Below are 17,797 nucleotides of genomic sequence, written 5' to 3'. Positions count from 1 at the left end.
GCAATTAAGAGATGGCAATCAATCTCCTAATGGCTCCAAAGTTTTATTGTGCTTGATGACTCTTAATTGTTCTTTACTTTCATGATTTGGAGGTGGGGAACGAGCTTTCAGTCCAATGGGAAATAAAACCACTTCTTTTGTCCAGGGTGATCCTGATTTGAACCCATTACTTACATCAGTCTGCAGTTGGAGCAATGCAGGAGTGGATTGATGACTTTGCTTACTTTAGATTGTTCTGCCCCTCAGTTAAAGCACAATCTTATGCCTATTAACTCAAAAGTAAATCCAAATACCATAGACTTTTTCTTAGAAAAACTGGTATGCATTCTAATCTGGAAGGAAATCCCATTCCAGACAGCAAGTCTTACAAAGAATGTAACTAGCAAATACTTCTGAAAACCTTCGCCTTTATTTATTATGCGGTTGCAAGGAAATATCCTGTTGTTGTTATGTGTATTCAACTTCAGCTTCTAGCAATCCCATTGCGATTTGCTCAGTGGGTTTCCATGGCTGAGCAGAGATTCAAACGCAGGTTCCTGGAGTGGTCCAAAACTCAAACCATTTCACTACACTGGCTCTTGATTTTTTCATCATACATTGAATTTTTAATTTGGACACAGCACAAATAATTTAAAATAAAATTTATTAACATTACAGTATAGTATTTTGAATGGGAAATATTGTGCTAACCATTTTACCACATTTATTAGCATTCACAATCAACATAATAACAAACATGCAAAGTATACACAATTCATGATTAGTCTTGTAATGAAATAAAAGTGACAAAACTGAGGCTGGAAATAAAGAACCATAACTGGACATCCAAACAGCTATTCTCTTCTGTAAAATTACTAGTGTTCCATCTTTCATATGATTATTTGACAATTCTTGTTTACAAATTAAATGGTGTACCTTTCATTGCAATCTGTGGAAGCAAAAGCATTAATAGTGGGCAAAGTGCTGAGGGGAGATATATATGGGGACTTTGCCATTCAATCTAGTGATAAATAAAGCAATGTAGGGATTGTGCAGCTCTCTAGGGGCCCTTCCAGACAGGCTCTATATCCTAGGATGTAATCCCAGGTTTTCTGTTTACCCCAGATTACCTGGCAGTGCAGACTCATATAATCCAGTTTCAAGCAGAAAACCTGGGATCAGATCCTGGGATATAGGGCCTGTCTGGAAGGGTCCTAGATTTGGTTGAGCTACAAGTCTGAGCAACCCTAGCCAGGTAATGGATGCTAGGAGTTAAAGTCCAATAACATCTTGAAGGCTGTATAAGTCCCATTCATTTCCATGGATTGCTTCTAGATAAAGTTAAAGTTGGGTTTTAAACAGCTGTTGGGAAGTGGATGTAGGAGAAATGGCTGTGATGGTAGATTCACGTTTAAAGATTACTGGCTGATCTACTGTCACCATAACAAACCCTGGAAATATATTTGGATTTTTGAAAGACAAGATGCTATGTCATGTTGGGAAATTGAAACTATTATAAACAAGGTAGAAAGGTAGTTGTGGAAATGTGCAGGGAAGAGCATCAAAATATGTCACAATAAAGGAAAATGAAATAATGGAAGCATGCCAGTGATATAAAAATGTTTTTACATTGTTGTTATGTACAATCATAAGCTGACTTCGACTTATGGTGACTCTATCATACTATTTTCTTGGCAAGATTTATCCAGAGATTTGCTTTTGCCATTGCTTCTAGTTCTGAGAGAGAGTCAACCAGTGAGTATTCATGGCTGAGCAGGGATTAGAAATCTGGTCTCCTAGAGTCTAGTCCAACATGCAAATGACTACACCATGCTATATCTCTTGGACCATTGCATTTGTGGGACCCTTTTTGTAGGACATAAATTTATTTGTACAGATATTCTGGGAAATTATCTTATGTGTACTAACTGTGGTTTGACATGATGTATATAATAATAATAATAATAATAATAATAATAATAATAATAATAATAATAATTCCAAATAACACAAAAATTGTATGCCTAAGTGGCTATTTGCACATCCTACTATGTTGTTGTATCTGGGATAATATAAAGATCACTTGGATTATGCAGTTTAACCCTTATACATCAGAATGGGACGTTTCTGTCTCTAAGCATCATTTTCTACTGCAGAATCCAAGACAAAGTAGACATGTAATGTAATGTAAACAATTTCTCCTATGTGCCATGTGCGTCTTTTTTTTAAAATAGAAAGCATTTAGTGTAAAGAGACCAAACATTCTCCTCCTTTTTTAAAATGACCCATAAGGCAGTGAAGCAGATGTAACACAACTCTCATTGTCACTAAGTTGGGGAACCACTACATTTCTCACAGCAGTCAAGATGTATGAGAAAATGCACATTAAACCCCAATCACAACCAAAATTCTCACCCTAACCTTAAATACACTGGAATTCACATTGGGGTTAAAAAAATGGCCCACAATTCAGTCAGTTCAGTTATTTCTTTAACATTCTAGTGCACCAGGATTAAGGCAGAAAATATTGATTATTTTGTTTCATTCTTGAACCTACCTCTGAGCCTTAATTTGGCTTCCATTTTTACGAGGGCTATCCAGAAAGTAAGTTACATTTTGGATTTTAAAAAGGACAAAGTATAGGATAAATCATTTACCATATGCAGCTGAAAGACACATTCCAAGACTACAATCTCATTTATTCCCCATTGAAATTTAGGCACGTTTCATATAGATAAATGAGTTTGAAAAGTACTGCTCCAGTAAATTCCCCACTTGTGTCTTCAGCTCTTCCCCCTTCCTGCAGCGTAGCCAAAACGCTGCACTGCCAGCCACGCCCCCATTGTTGGAAACAAAGGAGAGAGGCGGAAAATTTACTGGGGCAGTACTTTTCAAACTCATTTATCTATATGAAACGTGCCTAAATTTCAATGGGGAATAAATGAGATTGTAGTCTTGGAATGTGTCTTTCAGCTGCATATGGTAAATGATTTATCCTATACTTTTTAAAATCCAAAACGTAACCTACTTTCTGGATAGCCCTCATAATATTATTTATTACTGTCATGTTGTCTTGAACTTATGGCAACCTTATGCAGGAGGGATCTCTAAGAGACCCCTTATTAATAGCCTAATTCAGGCATGGACAAACTTCGGCCCTGGCTGGGATTTTTGGGAGTTGCAGTCCAAAACACCTGGAGGGCCAAAGTTTAGCCTAATTCAAGTCATTCATACTCAAGATTGTGGCCTTCTTGATTGTGGCCCAGGATCCTTTGGCTGCTCCCTTGACTGAGAATAATACCAGGTGGGCTCTGCTTCTTGGGAGGGTTGCTCCTGGAGATCTATACATCTGTAATTTTGTCTTTATGTTTTTCTACTTCAGTCAACTGTACCAAGTGTTATTTTCATATGGCTTTACATTTTTTGTCCATACCTATCTCATAGTGAATTGGTATATTTAGCTGTAAAGTCCCTTTGGTTGGGGATCTGCATGGGATCTACAGAATCCACAGAGAAAGTACCACTGCCAAATTTGCTGCTTTCTCAGTGATCACTGCAATTTGCTCACTCCCTGTGATGCCAGGGTATTCCTCTCCTCTACACCATGAGGTTCACGGTACTGCAAGCTGTTAGCTACTAGTTGGGAGCAAGTTTTCTGAAAAGAAAGTCAGTGGGTACAGATATAGTGTCAATTCCCAGCAAATTGGGGAGGAAAGACCCAAATCAGGCAGGTACCCAAATCAGGTTAAGAAGCAGTCATGTGGAGAACCTCTCAGGTTGTCTAGAACCTAGGAATGATCTATTCTATTGTTTCAGCAGCCAATTTGGTGGTTGAGATCAGTGGCCACAAAAAAGAGCTTAAAAGGACATGTTGACTTGATTCAAAACTAATGCTTCATCTGTAATGAAGAAAAAGCTAACAATCCAGTCTACATAGTTCAAAACAAGACAAATAAATTTAATTTTGACATGTAAGATCTGTCCTATTTTAATACATACTGGCAAGTCTAAAGAATACAAACTAAATGTCAGATTCTATTTTACACTCTGAGTTTCTTTTATAAAAACTCAGTCTATGATAATATATAGAAACGTGTTTCCACATTTTGTGTGTATGTTATGGGAATTATTAACTACATTTTTCAGCTGAGAGCTCCATGGAACATTTTCTTGCCTCTTGCTCCATCTTTGGTTCCTTCTTTTCTGATGTTTTCTTATGAGATCTGCTCTTGGGAATTCGCAGTTTTTCCCTTTCCCGCCTCTCTTTCATCCCTTCAGGTTCCTGAAAGAAAAATGATTGTGACCATTAAGCAAAAGTGCTACCATGATCTATAAAGGACAACAGTCAAATATTAGTTCAAGAAAAGGGGTAAGGATTACCAGTCTAATGGAACGAAAGAAAAATCCAGCCAGACAATAGGCTTCCTTTACATCAGAGCAAGTGGGTAGGCTGCTTTTAGATGACTTCAACGCATTTCTGGCATATGGCAAACCTAAAGTAGCCCTTATAACTGGATTTTCTTGGCAAGATTTAATAGAACTATAGCATTTTAAGAGACCACATGGGCCATCTAGTCCAACCCCCTGTCGGAAAAGCACAAAGTACCCCTGACAGATGGCTATCCAGCCTCTAAAATCTTCCAAGGAAGGAGCTTCCACCACACTTCAAGGCAGAGAGTTTCATTGCTGAACAGCTCTTAGAGTCAGGAAGTTCTTTCCAACATTCAGGTGGAATATCTTCTCCTGTAATTCAAACTCATTTCTCCGAGTTCCAGTTTCCAGGGCAGCAGAAAACAAGCCTGTTCCCTCTTCCTTATGATACCCTTTCACATATTTATACATGGCTATTATGTCTCCTCTCAACTTTCTCTTCTGCAGGCTAAACATACCCAGTTTTTTAAGATGCTCCTCATAGGGCATGGTCTCTAGACCTTTGATCATTTTAGTTGCCCTCCTCTGGACATCTTCCAGCTTGTCAATCTCTCTTTTAAACTGTGGTGCCCAGAACTGGATACAGTATTCCAGGTGATGTTTAACCAAAGCAGATTAAAGGGGTACCATGATTTTCCTCGATCTAGAGACTATACTCCTTTTTGATGAAGTCCAAAACCTCATTGGCTTTTTAAGCTGCTGCATCACACAGTTACCTCATGTTCAACTTATTGTCCACAAAGACTCCAAGATCTTTCTCACATGGACTGTTGTCAAGCCAGGCGCCCCCCATTCTGTATCTTTGCATTTTGTTTTTTCTGCCTAAGTGAGGGATCTTACATTTGTTCTTGTTGAAATTCACTTTGTTAGTTTTGGCCAGCTCTCTAATTTGTTAAGATCATTTTGAATTTTGATCCTGTTCTCTGGAGTATTAGCTAACCCTCCTGATTTGTTGTCTTCTGCAAACTTGAGCAGCATGCCCGCTAAACCTTCATCTAAGTCATTAATAAAGATGTTGAGCAGTACTGGGCCAAGGACCAAACCCTGCAGCACTCCACTAGTCACTTCTTTCCAGGATGAAATGGAACCATTGGTGAGAACTCTTTGGGTTCAGTCGCTTAACCATTTACAGATCCACTTAATAGTAGCATTTGACTAGTTTGTTTGCAAGAAGGTCATGGGGTACATTGTTGAAGGCCTTACTGAAATCAAGATATGCTGCATGCACAGCATTCCCTGAACTACCAAGCTTGTAACTATTGAAAAAAGAGATGAGATTAGTCTGGCATAACTTATTTTTGAGAAATCTATGCTGACTTGTAGTCATCACAGCATTCCTTTCTAAGCAATTGCAGACTGCCTCCTTAATGATCTGCTCCATAATCTTTCCTGGTATTGATGTCAGGCTGACTGGATGGTAATTTGTTGTCGAAGGCTTTCATAGCCGGGATCACAGGGTTGTTGTATGTGTTTCGGGCTGTGTGGCCATGTTCCAGAAGTATTCTCTCTTGACGTTTCGCCCACATCTATGGCAGGCATCCTCAGAAGTTGTGAGGTATGGATAAACTAAGTAAGGAAAGGAAAGAATATATATCTGTGGAGAGTCCAGGGTGTGGCAAGAGTCCTTTGTCACTGGGAAGGCTGTATTAATGTTTCAGTTAATCACCCTAATTAGCATTGGAAAGGTTTTGTCTCTTGCCTGGGGGCATCCTTTGTTCAGTCATTAACTGTCCTCTGCCCTCAGAGTGTTGGTTCCCATCTACTGTTTTGATTTTAGAGATTTTTAATACTGGTAGCCAGATTTTGTTCATTTTCATGGTTTCTTCCTTTCTGTTGAAGTTGTCCACATGCTTGTGGATTTCAATGGCTTCTCTGGGTAGTCTGACATGATAGTTGTTGGAGTGGTCCAGCATTTCTGTGTTCTCAAATAATATACTGTGTCCAGGCTGGTTCATCAAGTGCTCTGATATGGCTGATTTCTCTGGTTGAATTAGTCTGCAGTGCCTTTCATGTTCTTTGACTCTTGTTTGGGCGCTGCGTTTGGTGGTCCCTATGTATACTTGTCCACAGCTGCATGGTATCCAGTAGACTCCTGCAGAGGAGAGAGGATCCCTCTTGTCCTTCGCTGACTGTAGCATTTGTTGGATTTTCTTTGTGGGTCTGTAGATAGTTTGTAGGTTGTGCTTCTTCATCAGTTTGCCTATGCGGTCAGTGGTTCCCTTGATGTATGGTAAGAACACCTTTCCTCTGGGTGGATCTTTGTCTTTACTCTCATGGCTTGTTCTTGGCCTTGCAGCTCTTCTAATGTCTGTGGTGGAGTATCCATTGGCCTGTAGAGCCCAGTTTAGGTGGTTTAGTTCCCCTTGGAGGAGGTGAGGTTCGCAGATTTTTTGTGCACGGTCTGTCAGGGCTTTGATTGTGCTCCTTTTTTTACTTGGGTGATGGCTGGAGTTTTTTATGAAGGTATCTATCTGTGTGTGTAGGTTTTCTGGATGGTAATTGTTTGGGCCCTCTTTTTCCCATCAATGAATATAGGGACAACATTTGCCTTTCTCCAATCTGCTGGGACTTCTCCTGTTCTCCCAAGAATTCTCAAAGATTATTGCCAGTGGTTCTGAAATTACTTCTGCTAGTTCCTGCAATACTCTTGGATGTAGTTCATCTGGTCCTGGAGACTTGAATTCATTTAGAGTAGCCAGGTATTCCTGGACTACTTTACCTATTTTGAGTTGCATTTCCCCTACTACCTCATCTGCTCCATATTGTTCAGGTTGAACCCCAATCTCCTTTTTGGGAGAAGATTGGGGCAAAGACGGTGTTGCTGATTATGTATTTGTTTTATTAGATGTTCATAGTATCGCTGGTTGCTTTACACTTTTGTTACTGAACTGGTATAGGAATGGAATGGTAGGATTTGTTCAGAAGAGCTTTACATTTGCCTTTCTCTGAGGCTGAGAGACTGATGGCTTTCCATGGCTGAGCAGAGATTTAAACCCTGGTCTGCAGTCATAGGCCCCCTCTACACTGTCATATAATCCAGATTATCAAAGCAGATAATCCACATTATCTACTTTGAACTGGATTATATGAGTCTACACTATCATATAATCTAGTTCAAAGCAGATAATCTAGATTACCACCAGCGTAGAAGGGGCCATAGTCCAGTGCTCAAACCACCACATCATATTGGCATACTCCAGTCTAAATTGCTCTGATGGAAAGAAAATCCTGTTTTTTCAACCTCACACTGTCGATGCCCCGAGGTAAGGCTGTGCCCAGTCAATACCAATAGAAAACTGCCTCACAGTTGAAGCAATTTGTTATTAATCACCGTCAAACTAGCCTCAATGTATGTCAGTCCTCTGAATGAGAGACCTTCAAGGTACCCTATTACTAACAACCTGGCTACAGTCTTGCAAACTCAGTACTCTAGCTTCCTTGATGTAATCTATCCATCTGTAATGTGATCTTCCTCTTTTCCTGTAGTCTTCAACATTACCTAACATTATTGTCTTTTCAAATCAATCACATCATTTCATGATATACTCAGAATATGATAACTTACTTTAGTTTCTAATGTGTATTCAGATTTGCGTTACCCTTGAGCCCACTTGTCATTTTTGGGGGCATTCATGGTATCCAGTTAATTTTCTTCCAACAACACATTTCAAATGAATTGATTTTCTTCCTTTCAGCTTTCTTCACTATGCAACCTTCACAACCATACACAGAAGTTAGAAATACTATGGCATGGATGACCCTGTCTTCAGTATTCGATTATATAGCTCCATACTTGAGAATCGTTTGTCCTTCCAAGTCCTAGTCATCTCTTCATTTCTTGAGTTCACTTTCCATTCTGATGTATGATTGAGTTAAAGCATGGACAATCCTTTTTCACTTCATTGTCTTCATCATCTAATTTACAGTTATATAAATAATCTGTGGTCAACATGTTTGTTTTCTTAATGTTTAATGGGAACCCTCCTTTGCACTTTCTTCCTTGACTTTCTACAGACATTCTAAGTCTTTGTTATTTCCTGCTAGCTTTATTGTGTCACCTGTATATCTTAAATTATTGATGTTCCTTCCTCCTTCACACCTCCTTCCCCAATTCTGATTTTTTTTTCATACAACTTTCATTTTGGTTTATGACTGAGCCAAGGTATAAAAAATCTTTCACCACCTTGATGTCTTTATAATACACTTGAAAGTTTTGTAAATCCATTATAGTCACTATTTTTCTTAGTGACCATAATTGATTTATCAAACTTTTTCTTAACTTTCAAGTGCAACCTTGTTTGTATTTTCTTTCTTCACTTTAATCAATACTTGTTCCAAAGCTTTGCTATTTCTTTCTAGTAATGTTATGTTTTGATGGAATAGCAGCCCTACTATTCCCATTAGTTTACTTCTGTATTTGTTAGCAGTTGGTTGCCACTGTAATGCCTATGAGTGGCTATGCTATCCGATTGGTTGTTTTAGACTTGTTATTGAGCTGGTATAGGAATGGCAGTATATATACAGATCTGAATAAAATAACTGAATAAACATCCATTTCCAATATAAATAAAGGAAGAACAGAAATAAATTGCTCAAAGCAGTTAAATCCCTTCCATTAGTCTCCCTTGTCAGAATAAATAATTTATTATGAGATTTAAATAGATTGCCATATACAAAGCACACAGTGCACATGGGTTTTTCAAGGTTTTCATGCTACTGAAAAATGAATGTTACCTACCAAAGAAACGGAGCGCTTGTTTTTGAAATGCAGTTGCCTTTCAAAAGATTCTGAAAACTCCTGAATGGAGTTGGATCTACTGTTTGGTCCACTTGCCACTTGTGGAGAACTGCCACTTGAGGACTTTCTGCATGCTTTTGTGTGGCAATGGCAATTTGTATCTTGGTCTTTTCGCAATTCTTTGCCACACTTCAGATGGCCTGAAGATGGGATCTTGGTAGAACCATGGAATTTTGTCATGTGGATGGCAGAAAGCTTCGCCTGTGGGGGGGGGGGGGGAATTTAAAATGTTAATTCAGTGGAAAATTTAAATACCTTTTCTACATAAACGTATTACAATATAAAGGATTATTCATAGCTTTCTTTATGATATGTTCCACCTGCGATGTAAAGTTAAATGTGTACTTTTAAAGTACATATTTTGAGAGCATTTGGATATTTGGCTTGCACTATATAACCCCTAAAATTCTAAAATTCTGGAGCTCTCAGTGGTTCAGTAGGTTAAACCCTTGTGCCGGCTGACTTGAAGATTGGGTTGCTGATTAGGATTAAGTTGCTGGTCCAAATCCAACCTGGGGAGAGCATGGATGAGATCCCTCTATCAGCAACAGCTCCATGCAGGGATATGAGAGAAACCTCCCACAAGGTTGGTAAAACATCAAAACATCTGGGCATCCCCAGGCAACGTCCTTGCAATTTTCTCATACCAGAAGCAACTTGCAGTTTCTCAAGTCGTTCCTGGCATGAAAGAAAAATCTGTCTATCTATAAATCCATCTATCTAAAACAACTTTAACAATCCTTTTTCCTGTGTCAAAATGCATTACTTTTAATACAGAATGCAACCTAACATACATTCTTCTTTTAACATTAGCATTTTAAAATTAATTGAATTGTTTTTAGTCACTATTTTTATTTTAGGTTTTATTCACCATTTTATGTTTCCCTTTCTTATGTATATAGAAGAGTATTTTTGACAAACACAAGTCATTCACTAATAATAATAATCATAATAATAATAAATTTATTTTTATACCCCACCATCATTTTCCCAAAGGGACTTGGGGCGGCTTACATGCGGGACCAAGCCCAAAGCATGCAGCAAGATTACCAACTAAAATACAGTTAAAAACATAGTAACATATAACAGACTAATTAAACAAATTAAAATAGCAGGGTATAAAACATAATTAAAATGTATCAAAGCAAACCTCAAGAGCCAGTAACCAGGAATATGGTTACTAGCCTTTCTTCTAGACTTATGAAAATGGAGATTCTTGCTCTCTAAGGAGGTATCAATTTCAGCTCAATGTGACCAGCGGCATATTTACCCAGAACTGGATCTGGTGCTGGTTTGTCTTATGCAGGATTCTATTTCCTGCCACTATTATTATGGTTGCCAGGATGAAAACTGGATAAGCAACACTTGCTGAATTTCTGTTTTCTACACACTATGAGAAGTACTTGAGCCCTATCCAGTTTTCGTTTTGGCAACCCTACTAAAAGTATTGATGGATTCTGGCAATAACGTTCAGGGGTACAATTCCCACTGGCCAACCTGGCAGATGGATTTGAGGAAGTTTTAAAAGAAAGAGAGTGAAAGGGAGAGAGTAGAGAAAGTAACTTGCAAGCTCTGGTTCTGATAACGTTAATGACAATGATTTTTTTTTAAAAAAATGTGTGTGTCTAAAATTAATATTTTCTTTAAATAGGTATTTCTTGAGTTTTATTGTGTAGAATATAGTGTAAAATACATAATATATTGTTTCCAATACATGCACTGTTGCTAAAGTACAACACATTCCTACATCTAAATCTGTATTCTAATAATCAAAATTAGACTCTAATTACTGGAAAATATATGCAAGAATGTGCATGTGTCCTTTATTTGGAAAAAATAAATAGGATAAGTGTGGAATTTGAAAGGCCTCTAATAATTTGACAGCCGTCTGATACAGTGAGAAGTGTTCCTTTGAAAACTGATGCAAAGTACAATAAGACATTAACAAGTGGATCAAGTAAGAGTTAAATAAAATTAACTGAGATTAAAAATAGACTTTTCGGGGTTGTAAAAGAGAATGATAGTGATAAATATTAGACCACACATGTAGAACAGTGCTATACATTACATTATCTGTGACTATAAAAAGAATGGGAAGTAGGGGATTGAAGGTGAAACCTATACATCTAGGACAGCTGCTATCCGAAGTGGTGATCCCTGGTCTGGAGACAGTTTCTGAGCCATTGGCTGGTGGTCCCTGCATGTTTCCATGGGGAAGGAAAGAAACTACTCTGCCCAATTTAGTCCTGATCCCTGGCATTGGAGAAAAAAATATCCGCCAGTCCCCTGTGTAAGGAACCCTGGGAAACACAGATTCAGGAGGAAATGTTCATTTAGTCTTTAGAGCAGGAATGGGCAACCTTGCCCTCCCTATGCTACTGGATTACAGCTACCCAATCTAGGCAATGATCAGCGATCATGGAAACTGCAGTCCAATGATATGCTGAGAGGCACCCCTGTCCACTTCTGTATTACAGTATAATCCAGGTCTTAAAAGCTTATGTTTGTCTTCTGCTTGCTGTTTTATTGATCCCATTAAAGGCTTTTAGCATTATTCACTATCATGGGGTGACCTTTAAAAGGGATTAGACAAATCATGGAGAGTGCATTTGGGAATGAGTATCAGTTAAACGAAACGTCCAAATCCAGAATAATAATGTAAACCTTTGCTAATTTCATTCTTGAATGCAATTATGAAGAATTTCATCACCTACCAGGTGTTTATCCATTTCAAGCACCCTTATCTGTTTGAAAGACATGTTTATGTCTGTATTTTGTATGAAAAATAAAACGTTTCCCTACAAAAGCAAAATTCTCACAAAGGTCTCCAAAGGTGATGTATCAGCAGTTTAAACAATTTTAAAACAGGTATTTCAGGTGAGTTGTGACATATTTCTTGTAGAGGATGAGGAAATTTTCAAATACTCTCAACATAAGAGGTATGCCTCTCTGGATGCTGTTAGACTGCAAAATGCTTCTATTATTATTATTGTTGTTGTTGTTGTTATTATTATTATTATTATTATTATTATTATTATTATTACTATTTATACCCCACTTTTTCCTCTCTGTGAGGAGACTCAAAGCAGCTCCATTATTCTCCCAAAAAGAAAGAATAATGAATCCATATTTATACCTGAATCTATATATAAATTCAGAATAAGAATGGTCACATCATTCTTTTCTTTAGGACTGCAATCCTAATCCTAATCCTTATTGGGGAGAAAGTCCCATTGAACTCAGCAGGAATTCTCAGCAGACATACGTATTGTAATTTCTGTCATCCATCACCAACACAGGAAGTGGTGAGAAATGCCAGGAGATACAGCCCAGCAACATCTGGAGAGCTGCCTTTATCCAACCCTGCATTGAGCAGTTATACTACTCTGTTATAAGGGGAACTAATGCTATATGGGACACCTGGGATTTCTAAAGTAACTATTTTCCAATGCCCTTTAATAGCTCATTATATAAACTGGCGTAAACCTAGCTGATAATTTCAGTTGAGTAGACCAACTGAATCAATTGTTTCATGGTAAGTCAACATGAATGTAGAGCCCACTGATTTACTCTGTTGTCCTTGGGAATTTGCAACTGTATTTAGGTTATGGTAGTAAAAGGTAAAGGTTTTCCCCTGACATTAAGTCTAGTCATGTCTGACTCTGGGGCTTGGTGCTCATCTTCATTTTTAAGCCGAAGAGCCAGCGTTGTCCATAGACGCCTCCAAGGTCATGTGGCCGACATGGCTGTATGGAGTGCCGTTACCTTCCCGCTGGGGCTAACAGTGGGAGCTCACCCCGCTCCCCAGATTCAAAATGCTGGCCTTTCAATCAGCAAGTTTAGCAGCACAGCGGTTTAACCCGCTGCACAACCGTGTATGCATTTTAAAAATCTAATTGCTCACTACTTTTAAAATCTTTTGCTATAATTGCCCTAAAATTTGCCAAGCTGGCAACAGTATCGGAATTTTTAAAATCCTGCATCATGTTAAAGGTAATTTTGAAATGTATTCAATTCCACAACATTTGCTCCTTCAATATATTAATATGAACTGGCCATAATTTTGCACATTCTTCCTATGCATAATGGGGGGTTTCTATGCTTCCCAGGATTACAGAGTTATGATAGGATCCAAACTGTTTCTTCTAACTATAATCTTCCTTAATCATTTTATAGGAGTCAATTAATAAGGTCCACCTCATGGTCATCACAAGTAAAAAAAATGACTTGAAGCACACAACAAAGAACAAAATTATTTAAAGAATTGGGATCTGATCACAGAGATGCTCGAGAGCAATGTGGAATCTGCAGTGTGAGATGGGGAATTTCTAAAGTGTCCATCCCATCCTGTATATCACCTCACAACCCTCTTTTATAAATGCACCTTAAATTAAATAAACTCCTAAAATTCAGTAATTAACCATGTCCCTTTGTTAGATATATATTCAAGGTAGTGTATCGCTTCACAGTTAATGTTGTCTTAACCCTTGCTTTACCACAATTCAGATTCATAGATAAATCAAGCATTCCAATATTTCTTTTGCTGTGCAAAGGTAGTTTAAGGTTGTAAAATGATAAAGGCATTTTCTTCATTTAAGCCTGAACACCTGTCATACTGAAGCTATATGAAATCTGCACTATATCAGTTATTATTTACAATTCTGAAAGGTTATTATCATATATACTTGTTTATAAGTCAACCTCATGTGTAAGTCAAGGGCAGGTTTGGAGGCCCAAATTATGAATGTTGTTATGACCTATGGATAAGTTGTGGGTTAAACTTAGGGGCATGCAACAAAGGATGTAAAGGATGAAACTAAGGAAAACAATACCACTGCTGCCATTTCCCCACCCAGGCATTCAAAAAGACCAGGAACCACATCATAGTGGAGAGAGTACAAGGGGTCAGTGTTTCTTTTAGGTTGTCCCGGGAATAACTTTTGCCATTCTCCTCAAAGAAGAGGATAAAGGTTAGGGTTTAGTACTTACATTTATCCATAAATAAGTCAACCAAGTGTTTTTGGGTCAATTCTTGAACTAAATTTTCAGGATTTATACATGAGTATATACTAGTCTTAAAACATACTTTTTCAAGAAAGCTTTTGGCTGATTGGCTCTATTGTAATTAGACATTGTCCCACGGAGGGCTTCTAGGAACTCTTGATGTTAGGATTTTATAGTTTTATTATTCAGGTTTTAATGTTCGTCAGCACTGTAGAATATTCGGTTTCATTATGTATTGTTTATAATGTTTGTATTGTTTTATTTTATTAATGCTATTAGCTACCTTGGGCCCTTAATTGGGGAAAGGCGGGATAGAAATTGCAAAAATAAATAAATAATAACTTTATTCTTATATCGCTCCCCATCTCCCCGAATGGACTCGGGGTGGTTACATGGGAACCAAGCCCAGTAATTCAACAATAACATACAACAACATAAGATAAATTCAATTACAATGAATTAATACATAAAAAACATATGAAAAGCATAAAAGCATAAACTCAACAACAACCGATAATCAATAACCAATAGCCGGGTGCAATGGGCATGTTCAAAAATTGGAGGCAACACAATAAATTATATGCGTGCAATATATTGCAAATAAATAAATATACTGTATATTGCTACCAGTGGTGGAATTTGTTTAGACTGTTCCAGACATAAGAGTTCATACTGTTCACAGTCAATAGTCATTACACAACCTTTCTGTTATTTCCTTAACAGACTTGATCCATGAATAAGGCAATTGAAATGAAGTGTAAAAGCCTCAGTGGGAGGCATCCATAGTTTATACATTTTGTTATTTACCTCCCCTTCCAAAGTTCAAGTCATAAACATGATGCATGTCACCACAGGTTTTATTTTTCTCCTCAAGGGGATTGCTGTGTTAGTCTGTTTCAGCATAAGAAGGAAAGGGGAGAAGGGTGGAAATAGGAAATACCCTGTTTCCCCGAAAATAAGACATCCCCAAAAAATAAGACCTAGTAGAGGTTTTGCTGAATTGCTAAATATAAGGCCTCCCCCAAAAGTAAGACCTAGCAAAGTTTTTGTTTGGAAGCATGCCCGACGCCAATCAAACAAAACACCATAGCATGCAGGGTTGGTAAATGTACATAATAATAATAATATTAATATTAATAATAATAATAATAATAATAATAATAATAATAATAATAATAATAATAATACATCACACAGTCCTAGACACTTGGGAAGTGTACGACTTGTGATTTTGTGATACGAAATCCAGCATATCTATCTTGTTTGCTGTGTCATACAATAAAATAATAATAATAATAATAATAATAATAATAATAATTTTATTTTTATATCCCGCTTCCATTTCCCCAGAGGGACTCGGGGCGGCTTACATACCAGTTGTATATGTAAATAATGGTAGTAACAAGAAATTCTTGACAGGAGTCACAGTTTGTCTGGTTTAGTTATGTTGGTTTGTGATGACAACTACTGTACAGTATAGAATAAATGTTCTTTTTTTTGTTCAACAATGAATATGAATTCTTCTTCATAGAAAAATAAGACATCCCCTGAAAATAAGACCTAGCGCATCTTTGGGAGTAAAAAATAATATAAGATACTGTCTTATTTTTGGGGAAACACGGTAGCAGCACCTTTGGGACCGATACATTTCAACACAAGCTTTTATCGACTCTCCTCCACTTCATCAGGTACCTAGATTTTACGAATTCATAATTTATATGACTTGTTCTCATTACACACACACACACACACACACACACACACACACACACGGTCCATTTTAAAAAGTGTTTCTTCGCGTTCTTCCACTCACAGTCTTACCGGAAGAGAAGCTCTCCTTTCCTGCTGTTTCCTGTGTGCTCTACTCTCTTGCTCTTTTTCGTCCGACACATTGTGTCCCCAGAAACTGCTCATCCATCTTGCAAAGGAGATATCATCGTCCTCTTCATAGTCCATGTACAGACGGGAAATATGTACGTGAAACAGCACTGCTGAATTAGAGAACCACTTAATGATGAAGAAACACAGCTAGAGTTTCAAAACTGCCCCTTTGAAAAAGAAAACCTTATAGCACACATGAAATCAACTCAACAAAAATACTTGTCCGATGTCACCCCGGTCTTGTCTATATATGTCCAAACTGACCCCTAGTAATCTATTTAAAAATTGTGACTTGCTTCTAACCTTTCCATTACAGATATGCCCCAATGTCACACACCCTGCAGGGTGGCAAGAGAACTGGGTTGTCTTCTTCATGCACTGAGTGCACCAGCTGTCAATACCAATGGAGAGTTGTCCACAGTAACATGCCTGGGAGGCTCAGGCTGTGATTTGCATCCAGCTTGTAATTTAGGGAAGCAGAATTGATGTATTGACCATGTTTAGGAATGAGCACAGTATGGATCTTAACTGGCTTGAGGAAACAAATAACTTTTGTCCCTTTTCCATCTTTCAATATTTACAATCCACATTCCACCTGTACAAAACAGGCTCTCCCGGGAAAAGCCAAGCATCATCACTTGCTTATGTGGGAAAACCAAGGTCCCCAACACTAAAATTCCATTATAATTGTGACTGTATTGTCTCATAATTTAATTGTCCCAGAGGATATCAACTTAGCTTTGTAAGCAGAAATCCCATAGATGCTCGGGCTAATCCAAGAAAAAGTCCTAATCACATACAATTCATGGGATCAAGTCACTATTGAGATAACTCGAGTCAAGTCACTAACTAGGTTCTGGTCAATGAACCAGCTTCATGAATTACATTTCCCAGTCTCTATCCAGAGTATGTGAGCCAGAACATTATGGAATAATTTTATTTATTTATTTATTTATTTATTTACAGCATTTATATTCTGCCCTTCTCACCCCATAGGGGATGCAGAACATATACATGGCAAACATTCAATGCCATTAGACATACAGGACAGACAACAACAGATAGATGTATTATGTTGTCATTTTTCCAACTTCAGCATCCTAGAAGTAATGCTTGATTCCAGTCACAGGGGGTGCTGTCACTTCAACCGCTATGGCGATAACTAACCCTTGATCATAAACTTTCCTCCTGTTCTTAATCGCTGGCACCTCGCCGCTTAAGCAGCGTCTAATTTTTCTACTCACTGCTCATAGCTGTTTTCGAACTGCTGAAGTGGACAGTGAGCTGGGCTGAAGGTCAAGTGCTCACCCCGACCCGGGCTTTGAACTGCCAACCTTTAGGTCAGTAGAGATCTATTGCTGGTGATTGGCCAGCTGTTCTAATGCCCAGCCCTTGTTGGTAATAAAATAGCTCTTTCTGGAAAAATCATGAGGGGGGGGGGTGAAATTTGGTCAAAGTAAAATCATGTGAAAATATCAACTCTAAGAAAATATAGCAAGATAGAGAAGTATGAAGTTACACACAGATTATAAGAATGATGTGGTGAAGAATTCATTAAAGGGGATTTTGGAACTGTGTGTCAATATGTTTTAGCCTTCCAATATGTTTTAGCTTTCCCACGTGTCCACCACATGTGGTGGTAGGATCCTTCTATCTCTTCGCATTTCCAGCATTTATTCTTTATATTTGTATAACATTTCCCCA

General features: G+C 37.9%; 2 protein-coding genes across 4 annotated transcripts in view; one reads left to right on the top strand and one right to left on the bottom strand.

Annotated features, from left to right (window-relative positions):
• Positions 1-17,797, top strand: part of tomm70 (translocase of outer mitochondrial membrane 70) — a 54,929-nt gene that overhangs the window by 3,167 nt on the left and 33,965 nt on the right. The window lies entirely within an intron of this gene.
• lnp1 (leukemia NUP98 fusion partner 1) lies at positions 2,713-16,385 on the bottom strand. Its single transcript, XM_003219181.4, has 3 exons — positions 16,034-16,385; positions 9,149-9,409; positions 2,713-4,261 (listed from the first exon to the last, which is right to left on the bottom strand). Exons 1-3 carry the CDS (start codon positions 16,166-16,168, stop codon positions 4,109-4,111), a joined length of 549 nt encoding a protein of 182 aa, XP_003219229.1. The 5' UTR covers positions 16,169-16,385; the 3' UTR covers positions 2,713-4,108.

The sequence above is a fragment of the Anolis carolinensis genome, chromosome 3 (genome assembly GCF_035594765.1).
Source record: "Anolis carolinensis isolate JA03-04 chromosome 3, rAnoCar3.1.pri, whole genome shotgun sequence".
Classification (NCBI taxonomy): domain Eukaryota; kingdom Metazoa; phylum Chordata; class Lepidosauria; order Squamata; family Dactyloidae; genus Anolis; species Anolis carolinensis.
The sequence above is the reverse complement of the archived record's forward strand: the minus strand, read 5'-3'. Positions and strand labels throughout refer to the sequence as shown.